This window comes from Strix uralensis, chromosome 6 (assembly GCF_047716275.1).
Source record: "Strix uralensis isolate ZFMK-TIS-50842 chromosome 6, bStrUra1, whole genome shotgun sequence".
In the NCBI taxonomy this organism is placed as follows: domain Eukaryota; kingdom Metazoa; phylum Chordata; class Aves; order Strigiformes; family Strigidae; genus Strix; species Strix uralensis.
In genome coordinates this window covers 18,481,583-18,494,562 of record NC_133977.1, presented here as the reverse complement: position 1 = coordinate 18,494,562, position 12,980 = coordinate 18,481,583, and the positions used below count along the sequence as shown (strand labels likewise).

At 35.7% G+C, this 12,980-nt stretch overlaps 2 protein-coding genes across 4 annotated transcripts in view; one reads left to right on the top strand and one right to left on the bottom strand.

The window, feature by feature from the left end:
• The window catches only part of ITGA4 (integrin subunit alpha 4), a 38,723-nt gene extending 34,728 nt beyond the window's left edge, over positions 1-3,995 (top strand). Inside the window, exons 26-28 of the mRNA XM_074873054.1 lie at positions 475-573; positions 790-909; positions 1,746-3,995. Of these exons, the coding sequence (XP_074729155.1) occupies positions 475-573; positions 790-909; positions 1,746-1,838 (312 nt within the window). The 3' untranslated portion in view covers positions 1,839-3,995. The remainder of the gene's footprint in view (positions 1-474; positions 574-789; positions 910-1,745) is intronic.
• A 1,138-nt stretch (positions 3,996-5,133) lies between these two features.
• Positions 5,134-12,980, bottom strand: part of CERKL (CERK like autophagy regulator) — a 58,843-nt gene continuing 50,996 nt past the window's right edge. For all 3 annotated transcript variants that reach the window (XM_074873057.1, XM_074873058.1, XM_074873059.1), the window contains exons 7-13: positions 12,124-12,301; positions 11,778-11,846; positions 11,418-11,446; positions 11,225-11,333; positions 8,131-8,227; positions 6,724-6,899; positions 5,134-5,923 (exon numbers count right to left, since the gene is read on the bottom strand). In XM_074873057.1, coding sequence (XP_074729158.1) covers positions 5,842-5,923; positions 6,724-6,899; positions 8,131-8,227; positions 11,225-11,333; positions 11,418-11,446; positions 11,778-11,846; positions 12,124-12,301 — 740 coding nt within the window. In that variant the 3' untranslated portion in view covers positions 5,134-5,841. The remainder of the gene's footprint in view (positions 5,924-6,723; positions 6,900-8,130; positions 8,228-11,224; positions 11,334-11,417; positions 11,447-11,777; positions 11,847-12,123; positions 12,302-12,980) is intronic.

Sequence of the window (12,980 nt, the reverse complement as noted above, 5' to 3'; positions counted from 1 at the left end):
GGAATATTTCAAGGCATATTTGCAGTATTCTCTGCGTATAAATTCTAGGTATTAATATGTTTTTGCAAACAGTATGATTAAATCCAAATCTTCAGATGTTAAGCTGTTTTATGTTTTCAGTGCTAAATCTCAAGGTGGTATATGAAAAAAACACTGAAAAAATATGTATTTTAGATTATGACTTTGTTTTATAGTATGTATGGCTTTGCCTAGTCTGGCTGGGTTATGGAGGATTGGGTTTTAATTTCAACTCATAATTGTACTTTTCTAAGAAAAGCACGGGGACTTAAGTAAAATCCAACTGGGCTTCATTCCAGCTTCTGGTACTAATTTGTTTTGTGATCAGAAAAAGGCACATTGTGTGTTTGTGTGAGATTCTGTTTCTGTGAGCAGCTGTGTTACCATTTTTGCTGGGTAGAAATTAATGTGTTGAAGTTATTTTTTAAAAGATAGGTTTTATTTTTTTTTAATCAGGATGATGCATCAGCATTGAAGTTTGAAGTGAGAGCAACAGCCTCACCAGAAAAAAGTGAAAAAGTTATTGAACTACACAAGGACAAGCAAGTTGCATATGTAAGAATTCTCTTAATGAATTTGTGATAAACTTGTTAAAGTAGAAAAATGAACAGCAATTAAAATTGTTGAATTCTATACATATCTATACCCAGACAATGACTGTAGTGTTAATTACTTAAGAATGTAATTAATTTTCCTAGTTTGTTGTATTAGTATCTTCTAGGGGGGAAAAAAAAAAATCAGTTAGCACTAAACTTACTTTCTGCTTTCCAGGTCTATTTGGAAGGAGTGCACCACCAAAAGCCAAAATACCGTGTCACTGTGCTGATTATTGGAATAGGCTTAATAGTTGGTGTTACCTTGTTCTTGCTTCTTTCATTTGTATTATGGAAGGTAGGTTTTCAGTATTTCACAGTTATTCTCAAGTCAGGAGTTCACACCATTGTGGATCTTTGGATCTGCTAATGCAGGTTAAAGGATAAATAGTATTTTATTATGATCTGTCCTTTCTAAAGAAACATAATTCCTCCTGTAACTTGTGATTTTTCAAAATACTTCTCCTTTTTCCTTCATTTTATCTTCTGTGTATTCTACGTCTTCTTTATTTAACGCCACAAACCCCTTCCCATGTTTTATATGGCATGTCGTGTTTACAAATAATTTATATAATTTAATGATATCAAGTGGATCATTTTTGTGAGATGGTATTCCACGTTTAACGACACGATGACTCATAGTCTACAACAGTTTCATGCCAGAATAAAATGTTTCAGATTTTAAATGGCAACACAAAAATACTGTATGTAAGTAAAAAAGAAAACTAAAGGATGCTGCTTCTCTGACAAGCGATTAAGAGATTGTTAACTTCTTCACAAACATGCAGACTTGCTCCATCCATCATTTTTCCCAGGGAAGTGTAGAAATGAAAGAAAGGTTTATTACCATTTCACATTTAAAAAAATACTGGATTCTGTGAACTGTTAATAGTTCACAAGCCCACATGTCCTTACTCCTTGCAGGAGAGTATTAGCCTCCCAGAAAGTAAAAGAAAAAGCAAACCCACTTTTTTGATTGATGAGTAACACTTGATTATTTGGTATGACAAAGCAATAGCAAATACCATCTTTCATAAACTTCGTACATATGTATTTTATTTTAGTTCATCTTTTATGGTTTGGATGTGCTAACAAAGATTTGCTGACAACAGATTCCAAAATTATGTATTTCAGATTGGCTTTTTCAAAAGGCAATACAAACCCGTCCCTCAAGACAAGAACAGAAGAGACAGCTGGAGTTTTACAAGTGGGAACAAAGATGACTAAGATGGCAAATAAATGTTTGATTTTAAAATGAAGAATTTAAGATTCAGGTTAATTCACAGGAGAAACATCAGAGACAAGAAAACTGGTCTTGAGCTCCTTTGCTCTTACAAAATACACTTTATTCCCTTGAACTGTATGGAGGACTACACCTTAAAGTACTGTCATTTTTCTAACACAAAAATGATAAAACAGTTTGGTTTGAAGTCTCACAGTAATATTTGAAATGCCACATACATATATTATATATGTATCTGGTTTCAAACAGACAGAAGAACACTAAATATAAGAAGAATTACTTACTGGAAAGAAGAATTTCTAGAAAGTAATAATGTTTGGCCAATCCTGGAAAATAAGATCTCAAGCACATTAGCATGAGTTATTCTATTCATTCTCAAGTTTCAATAATCTTCTGATTAGACATTCAAGAAGAAATCTTCCCTCATATTGCTTTGGCAGTTTTACAAGCATAAGTTAGCTTAAACCAATAGAAGGCACTGTAAGCAGAGCGCACAGATGTAGAAGACAGCTATCGGAAGCTCTTTTGGGCTTCTGAAGGTAACCTCGTAAGCTTTGGCTTCACAGGCACAGCCACAACACTGCAGAGACTTAGACACCCAGGCAAGCCAGAACCACGAAGGTCAGAGGTGGGTTCAGAGCAGGGAATTCTGTGGGGTAGCCTGGAGATGCAGAACAGAATCCTCTCTCAGCTGTGGAAAGAGTAATGTATTGGAGATCATCATTTGTAGCCATCTTTAACATGGTACTTGCAAGCATGACAGAATTAGTTTTTCTCTCTCAAATATTGCTGCCATGATGTTCTGGACTTCTCCAATTATATATTGGGGGGGGGGGGGTGTTTAAAAGTATTTATTTTTATTTATTTGAATATTTTTCTATAGTACTCAGCACAGTAGTATTAGTACTGGCATTCTGCCAGAACCTAGAAAAAAAAAGAAGACTTCACATAATGACAAAACAGAGAAACACATACCCAACAGACCCCAAATGCCAAATTTTATCTTTAGATGTGCCATGCTTTACCTGAAAGGACTTAATAAGGAAGTCATTTGGAGAGCTAGCTTGGGTTCTTGTGAAGTTTTCAGAAAAATACCATCCAAACAGGCATGCTCAGAAGCCACTCAGCGGAAAGACAAATGACTGAATAGAAACATGGTTCAAACCACTGCTTTGCTACTACAGGAAGTTTCTTCAGCTAGATAAGTTTGCACTGCCACCTAGCTTTGGTGAAATAGTACAATCCAGGGGAAAAAAAAAAAAAAGTTACTTTGCTCCCCAGTAGAACTGGAGAATGTACAGCTTCTTCCATAACTGTATTGCAACAGCAGTATGCAATATGGCCTTTCTTGCCATGCCTTTGATGTCTTTCTGAACTGCAAGGAGAAATGAATGTAGTATGTACGTACGTGTTGAAGCTGCACCATCATACGGGAATTATCCTGAGACTCAAAAGCAGTACAGAGTGCCTTCAACAAGCACCTTTGCTAATAAAGTTTGGTGCCATAAAAGCCACATTGTCCACAGATTCTAAAGGTATTGGGGACCATTTTGTAATTTCACTTGATTTCATGCCAAAGATGTGGATTACTCTAAAAGTAAATTTTCTCTCTAAAAATCTTCTGCAGTGTAAGGACAAATGAATGTGCATATATTTTTTTAAAAAAAGTATGTGAAGAATTAAATATTTTCTTACAAGTCTATGAAAACATACACAAATGCTTATTTTCCAAATGGCTTTAGTGAATTTTTGCACTTTAACCAAAATATCTTTGAACAGAAATTAGTTTGATATTACAGCATATTGTGAAAAATATACCTCACATACTGGAAGAAGCTTTAACGTTCTTTTTAGTACAAACAATGCTAAAAGTGAAACTAAAGCATTTTATTTATCTTTGAAATACTTTACATAAGTCAGTACATGTGATAATGTTGTCTTGGAAATCATGTACTTCCTATTCAGATTTTATTATTAGCATGTAAATGTTGGCTGCCTGTTCTTAGGATATGAAGCAAAATTCAGTTAGCTTTTATAAACCAGGTTGACAAAAAAATGAATGTGCAATGTCCCAGTGGTGGCAAGGTTATAAAGTATCACTCGATTTTATTTCATTAAAAAGAACCCCAAGAAGTTAAACACATGAATGCTGTTTCTTCTGCAAGTTCAATTACTTTTTTAATTTTCAGTTAGTTATGTAATAAAAACAGTTAAATCTAGTAAATGTAGCTGGAATCTCCTTCTTAGACAACTTTAGGAAGTTTAGTTTGAATTGTCTTAACGTTATAAATATTTGATGTGATACAGTACCAATTACAGTAGTTTTAACTGGAGACTACTCACTGCGACTCAAACAAAGGGTGTAAACTGAAATGAGAGATTCCAACTGGACATGAGGAAAAACATTTTCCTTAGGAGGACAGCCAGGCATCAGAACAGGGGTGCGGAGAGGTTGCACCATCTCCATTCCTTGGAGGTTTCAAGGCTGGACAGGATGAAGCCCTGAGCAACCAGATTGATCTCAGCTGGACCCGCTCGGAGCAAGAGACTGGGCTAGAGCCCTGCAGGGGCCCTGTCCAGTCCAGAGGATGCTGTGACCCTGGTCCTACTCTGCAGCCACTGACTCAGTACAAAGAGCAGAACTAGCTATAAGATTCCTATAATAATTGCCTGTGAAGCAGGCATTTGATTGTCTATGACTTTGGCCTTTACTACTGGCCAGGTTTGTCTGCAGAAACTGCATGAGATTTCCAACAAGTAACAGCTTGTTCTTAGGAGACAAATAATCTGCTACAGTATTTCAGGTGCAGTACTTATTTGTCTTGTATTTTTATCACAGGTAGGAATTTTTCACAAGTATCTAAAAATCAAATCAAATATAGTAGCTATAGATCCCATGTAAAGGCTTAGGTCCTTGCTTTAACAAAATCATAAAATAATTGGATTTCACATTATATTGGACTGCTTACTGAAGAAAGAACTTAACTCATTCTAGCCACAAGACAATGCAGCTTTCACACCATTATATGCCATTCACCTTCTCAAAGATTCATAGAAAGTGACCAAGAAAATGTTCATTATCCCTGTGGTCCTGCAGACGGACAAACTTGTTGGTCTGCCACTCTTCATCATCCCAGAGAAAGCCAGTTCCCCAAAAGAATATAGTCTTAATTTGCTGTCATCTCAAATAATTATATTAAATATGTAATCAGTGAGGAAAAAAGACACTCCTAAAAATTATGTTTCCTATAAGGAAGTGATAAAAATTTAAGTCAACTCTAAGTTATTTATCATAACTTTATTCTCAGCAACAACAAAAACTATGCTGAATATAATTTCAGTTCTAGGATAGATAAAATGTTTTAAATACTTATTTTGTACAAAGAGTAGTCCTTAAAATACATTTCAACAAAGAAAAGCCATTTAAGACATCAGCATATTTTGTATTAGTTTGACTAGAAACTATTTGAAAGCAAATACATTAAGGCAACATTAAAAATTATGACTAGAAGTGGAAGTACTTCATTTAAAAAAAATAATTATATGTTGCCACCATTCTTCAGCATGAGGTGGTACCCTACCTCCACTCACCAGCTCTGTTTGAACTGATGTACCTGACAACATTGATAAGCAGCAGCAGACTTAAAAGTATCTCATATTATATTTATTACAAAAGCTAGAATAGTTTTAAAGGGAAAAAAATATTTTATTCTATTCTCATAGACATTTCCTGAACCCCAAATTTATGAGATCAATATAATCAGTTTTCATTTTTTCTTGATCAGCCTAATAGTTTCTTTACAGTTAAATACAACCTGATAAAAATATATAACTTGATAAAAATTGAAAACCAGAAATATTACAAACATCCCCGTTAAGCTTCTGCTACAACAACTGAATTCAGTGAGTGAAAGACTGGGACCTCGGAAAGCTCTGCATAGAGGTGAGAAAAGGATTCTTCGACGCAGAACTTGTAGTGCGTCCCTTCTATATGCAACTGCATGTTGCTTGGGAAGTCTCCAGGTCATCAGTGTTCACACCATAGAGATTAATCAGTTGAGGATGCACCCTGTGAAGTGAGGAAGTCAAACTATCAGTTTCATTAACTCTTGCAATGGGTGTGCCACTTTTTGAGGTTCGGGGGGGAAGAACAAATATGTATGAATTGCTGTATGGAATAAAATCAGGTGAATTACATTTTGACAGTTCCTATACGGTCATCTTCAGAAGTATATATTACATATCCTGTAATATGATCTGCCTTTTATTTTACATACCAGACTGTTACTCCAACTCTGCGCTTTCAGCTCATCCTGTGTGTGTTGCAGAAGAATGAGCCACCGCCCATTTAATTCCCTGATAACCCTCCTATTTCCCTGTGCATTTATAGTCTCTTTCTTATATCCTGGAGATGGAAACTGTTCTCAAGCAGCACTAAGTTTCCCACAATTGAACAACTACATGTTTTTATTACAGCTTACACACACTGCTTTCCAAGCAGGAATCCTCATCCCAAAAGAAGCTCCTCCCGGGAGTCACAGACTTTTATATACATCTGTTCTCCTCTAAGAAACAAAAGGGTGAAGTAACAGGTAGAAAGAAGTGGAGCCGGAAGCTGATGAAGCACTAGAAAGGAAAAGCCATGTGGGTCATAACAAACCTTTCCAAAGATGGGCACAAGGCAACAGGGCAGAGGCCCAAACAATGGCAAAAGGGCCAGGCTTTGCACTGCACAATGGCACTATTCTTACAGCATTTACAACACCCAATTTTGGTGTCATCTGTATTATATACAGATGTAATACATCTAAGATTGCAGTACTAATCTGTTACAGGTGTACAGTCCATAAACGTAACGCTTAGCCTTACCGAACATGAACTTCTGATGCTTCTTTCATTAAGTCTCCATCTATATTCCAAGGGTGATTTCCTTCTGCAGAAGCAGCATTCAAATACGTATCTTCATTGGCATCAAGCCCACTTTTAAGCCTTGGTTGTACTTTTACTTCTTGAACTGTATAGGTCTCAACAAAGGGAAAATTGAACTAAACCAAACACAAGACAGATATTAAATGAAGATGAAAGATATAGGTGGTAGCTTAGCAACAAACTGGATTACTTGAAATTAAAAAGCTTGCTTTTTTTTTCTGTTTTAAGTAAATGGGAACACTTAACTCGAGCTTTGACCACATGAGGCATTATATATTCTGGCTAGCATTTATAGATTAACATGCTGCTTTTATCCTAAATAGTGCCTCATCAAAAATGGTAGTGTTCCAGTTGCATTCCCATATCAGACTTGCTCAGTCTACAGGTGAGGGCGTATCTTACACACACCAAAATGGCACGTGCTTTCAGAATATGTGCAAGTCTAAGCAGCTTTTTTCGTGTGCTCTGTTCATCATTACCAGTAATCCTGTCCTAAACAAGTCTAGTTAGGATTCTAGTAAATTGTCATCTTAAGTTTAAAGGAGGGTCCACATCTCCTTGTCTAATTTCTAATTACAAAGGCAGAGAGAAAAGCAAAGCCTTCTTCCAAAAGCATAACTGGAAAGCATAAACTATTTCCTAAATGCAGCCTTAGTGCTGTCACATGGAATTATCATCCACCTCTCCCCCAGACTCTGACTGTTGACCAATTCAAACCTAAACCTCCTTGTAAAAGTGATTTCACATAATCCTGACACATGTAAATGAGCACCAGTTTGCTGAGGCTATGCATCGGATATATAGGACAGCAATAAGGCATTGTGTCTGGATGCTTCATTTTTCTCTTTAGAGACAGAATAATGACCACAATCTTGAAATGCAGTTGTGCAAGCGTTCGTTACTAGATGGAATGCATACCTGCTAAAAATCAGTGGTGATAATCCTTTGCTACCAGCACAGCATGCAGTGGTCTGCTGAAATTATGGACTTTACCTGTTTCTGACAAAGAGCTGCATGATGCCCCCCACCCCAGTCTGCATTCTTCATCTCTGTACTACACAAAAGTTAAACACAGCATGCATTGCCTTTATTGTGGTGAAAGGGCTTTACACCCATAAAACTATGGTACCACACAAATACAATTTAAACCACAACAGATGGGCTGAAATAGGCTAATCGGTATTAGTCTAGTGATTTAAGAAAAAAAAACTCAGAATAAAAGGGGGCTAATGTATTCTGACAAGAAGCTAAGTCTTCTTACAAGGACGCTAACGTTAACTCTTGCAGCATGTCTACCTTTACGATTAAATGTTCTTTTTATAATCACCAGAAACAAATTAACAGTACCTGGTTTTTCATGCTGGCATATCTTTTCAGATGTTTTATAAACTCTGTTCGAGAAGTATTTTGTACAGCAATAAGAGCCATGCTTCCATTATTCAACCTGAAAAGCAGACCAATTTAGTTCCCAAAGGAAAATTCATTAATTTGGAAGTTTCATAGGCTCTTCAATAGTCTAGATTTTTTTAAAAAAAAAGCTAACAAGAGTACATTAACAGAATAGTCTCAATGTTGTTTTAAATCTTTTTGCCACCACCTTCCCCTAGATCAATATAAACTATGCAATTGAGGTCATTTAGTATCGATATATTTATAACATACACTGTAATAATAAAATTGTACTCCCTTATCAATATCCATAATGTATTGAACATAATACATATAATTTAAAAAAATAGCTTTTCTACTTAACAGATGGTTTTTAAACATTGGGGATCATAAATTTATCTTTTCACTTTTCTCTCTAGCAAAGTATAATGATTACCATAAATGCCATGAGGCAGAGCTTTACCAAGAAACCATTTCCATGATTTATGTAAGCACATCCCCATCACATAACCCAGTGCAGGTGGGTCATTCACCTCCACCATTAACACTCATGCTGCCCTAACAAAGATCCTGATCTTCAACGCTACCGCTATTCAAACTCTCTTAGCAGTTCTCACTGCAGTTCTACTTACATATTTCACAAAGCACATAAAAGTTAAAAAGCAATGGAATTTTGTACAAAACAGTCATATACCAGAGATTAATCAAGAAGAGACCCTACAGTGCAGATATTCAATGCTCCTAGGTATCCAGTCACCACTGATATTTTAGCATCTTTGAGAATTTGGGTCTGACAATGAGCAAGTATCAGTTCACAGATTCCTTAACGCAACTGAACCTTGCTGCAGAAGCTAACAACCTGAATCTCAATGCAGTCATGCCTAAGTCCCATTAAAGTTATAGAAGCAAATCAATGTTCAACAAGAATATCTGATGAACATGACAATCACTGCTGAGATTGTATTCTATATAGAGATGATGTACTTCATATATCTTCTGAATATATATGTGTACATATATATGTACATGTATATTTATTTATTCAGCATGTATGCTTGGAAAATATGTTAAGAATGTTAAAAAAAAATACTTCCAGCCTACCACCACGGATCTCTCCCCACTCATAGTTCTCTGGCTACTGAACAACTGCATCAGGAATGTTCTCAGACTACAATACAGCACAGTCTAGGAAGATAATTTTTACATAACCATTAAACAAGGCACCTGACATAGCACTACTCTGCTGATTTAGAAAACAGTGATGGTGTAATTGAAAAAGTTGCCTCCTTATCACATTTGCTGCAACAAAAGAGCACAGCAGGCTACTGGACAATGCATTTGGCACTGTGGCCTTTTATCTTCAGAGATGACTAAGAATTCTCAATAATTCTCTTGAAAGTCCCATCTGCACCAAAGCACAACACCTATGCTGTGAGAAACAAATGTCCCACATGGCTCACACAGCGTAGACAGTTAAACATATCTTGACATGTTTCTGCAAATTTACACTAGTATAACTAGAGTTACAGGCAGCAGTCAAACCTTTCATTCCACTTCAAATGTCTTTACATGGCAAAAACCTCTTGGGGAAAATAGGACAGAGTGAAGAAACCTAGCTGAGTTTAGCTGATGCTTCCATAATGGGTCTAGAGTCTGTAACAATTAGTGCAACATTTGTTTCCTGTATTGAAAAGCCTTACAGTTGAGAAGCTACCTGTCTGAAGAGTTTACTCTTCCTACCCTACTAGCTGATTGCACTCCTAAGATTATTTTTAAAGAGATGAAAAAAAGGATGCCCTTGTATGAAAGGATAGAGGGATCCACTGAGCAACTACACTGTGGGAGAAACAGGCTCATTCAAACCTGCAATAATTGCATGGAGTTGTCATAAAGTTCCCTGTCACTGAGAAACAGGTGCCAGAACAGACGGAAAGAGAAAGCAAATCTGAAAAAGAATAATTTTGTCATTTCTTGTCAGAGTTTTGCTACTGACTGGTATAATAACACACTAAATGCTGAACAGAGTAAGTTCCTAAGAGGAGACAGAATCAGGGCACTATCTTGAGGTATATGAATCTTAGCATGACCCCTGTAGCAAAGAAAACTTCTCAATAAGTTTCATCAAAAACATTTGTTTCTACATTGTTACCAAGAAGTCAAATTCCACCAAATCAGCCAGTGATTTTGAAGAAAAATATCTGATCAATTCTAAGGCACATCTATTTTCACCTAATGATAATCAAATGAAATAAAACAGACTCATTCCATAAACTTCCCTCAGTGCTGTTTGTTGCTTTTTTAAATAGATATACATACACACACACACATATATATATGAGTTTCTGAATTCTTTGTTGAGGGAGTGTATTGTATTTCATGTACAACTACAAAGTTTGTACTTGCTATTCTGCTTAATTGTCAACGGGATACATCAAGTACAAATATTTATCACCTGATAACTGTTTTGATCACCACAAAGCATGCTATGACAATAAGCTAAAGGCAAAATGAGTTAATGTCATCAACCAACATACTCATTTGTTTCCCAAAATCCTACATGTAGAAGCTGCATTTCCTAAATTCAGGGGGGAAAAAAGAAAGAAAAAAAAAAGGCAGAAGACAAGTGTGAATTTCAGTTCTTCTTAACAGAAGAAAGATTCATACTTCATTTTTGCTGGCTGTAAAGCAGAAGATGAGGGGCACCTTTATATTTGAAAAAACAAAATAAAATCCAAGAATGAAGTTTCTACATATAGCCAAATCCTATGACAGATGACTGCTCCATGACTACTACTTAATTCAGACTTGCCAACTAATTTAATCACAGCAATTATCCTCTCATTATTCTAGTTAGACTGCTTGACCTTATTTGCCTGATCTAAAACTGATTACAATTCCTGGGATTATCTAGTCTACTGCAGTCCATGCTCCCTCCCCCATTCCAGAGGGTCTAGACTACCTAAACACGGGCTCGTATTCTCAGAAAAGCCAAGGTCTTAAGGTAAGATGTCAGAATTTATAGACATGACTAATTCTCTAAACCCCTACTGACCTCGTATTAGGTGCCAAGCCTCTTGGTGCCATTGAACACAGACAAGGGATTGCCATAATGCTCACATTCAGGAAGTGACCCTGAATTTTGTGCCATTGATCCTTGCTACCTAAATATAATAGAGTAATTCTGTAATACTCCAGTTTAACCAGCCACAGTTCACTTTTAAATAATCATAAAAGCAAACACTCACCCTTTTTTTTAGTTTTCTCTTTCTTCTTTCTAAAAGGGTAGAAACATGTAGGTAAAATAATTTAAAGTAATTTTAGCACATTCAAACAACATCTACCTTAGAAAAATAAGTAAGATATCAATGGAACTGAACAAACCAATAACATTGAGTGGAAGACTGCTTTGTAACAAATCCTCTGTAGTCTACGGGGAACGTTATACAAAGTAGACAAGTTTGCAGTTGTCAAAATAAGTTTTTTAGGTTTTTTAAGACTGTTTTACCTGATGATCAAATTTGAACAAAATTAAGAATTTGTACAATTTTATCTTCAAAGACTCATATTTTTGTGGCTTTGGAATTGTTTGACTCAATTTTACTTACCTGTCATTCTCATGAGAGTCTTCCTGTGGAATTTGTAGAGGCAGAAATGATAATTCACATTCCTCTGGCCTAGAAAAGTATTGATATTTACTATCATGTAAACCAATATTCTGACTGCTAGACAGACTTTCATCTAAGTTAAGATGATTTTAATGAGATGCTGAATATACAGAATTTATCTCCTCTTTAACTTGTAAGAGGGCTATATATCACATCTGAGTTAAATCTGTCTGCAATTAAGTAGTCAAGACAGCTAAACTACTGTCTATATTTTTACTACATTAATTATTGCATTTTCTTCAAGAAAATGAGAAATACTAGAAAAATATAACAGCTCATGGCATACTTAAGTTCTGCCAGTGTTTTGATAAAAGCAAAATCCTTCCGCTGATTGGAGGGCATCCAACGGTGTTTTTCAGCCAAAGCTAGAGTCCTTGCACCAAAACCAAACATAGCTGAGAACCCAAACCTCAACAGCTTGCTTGGAGAACTGAAAGTACAGACATCTACCGGTTGAATATGTCCTAAAATTTCAAAGTTAAAGACCAGAAATTACAAATAACATCTGTATTTCAAACGGAGTACAATTTACCATTTCTTTTTCACCTAATTTAGCTGTGGGGAAAAAACTCCAGACTCTTCCCTAACTTTATGAAGTCAAGTTTTACTAATGGAAACCAGAATCAATCCAAATATAATTAGGACTTTATAAAATAGTCATTTTGGAGAACAAAGTTCATATGCTTCCAAATGTTAAAAAACTTATGGCAAAAATTCAGCTACTTCATCAGGCTGCAAAGGGTCTGACTTAATTCTAAGCAAATTTTCAACAATTACTATCAAAGAAAATGTAATATTGCTACATAAATATTTGCAACCATTTCACCAGATATTTGTAATGACTGAACATTGTACCAGAGGAGATATGGGAACTCTGAAATATCAGTTTTAAATATATTTATGTTTACAGTTATAGAATTTAGACATCTAATTTTGTTCAAGATAGGGTATATAATTTTTTTTCTGTAATAGAACCCAGGTGGTTTCCATTAGATTGAGTTTCTCTGATTAAAAAGATAGTTTTAGATTTTACCTGTAAAGGCTGGTGTATTACTATTTAAGAAATAGAGCAAAGGCTCTTCCACTGCTGACTGCAAGGTCTAGAAAATCGATACTCAAAGTGGACCTTCTCCATTATTCTCT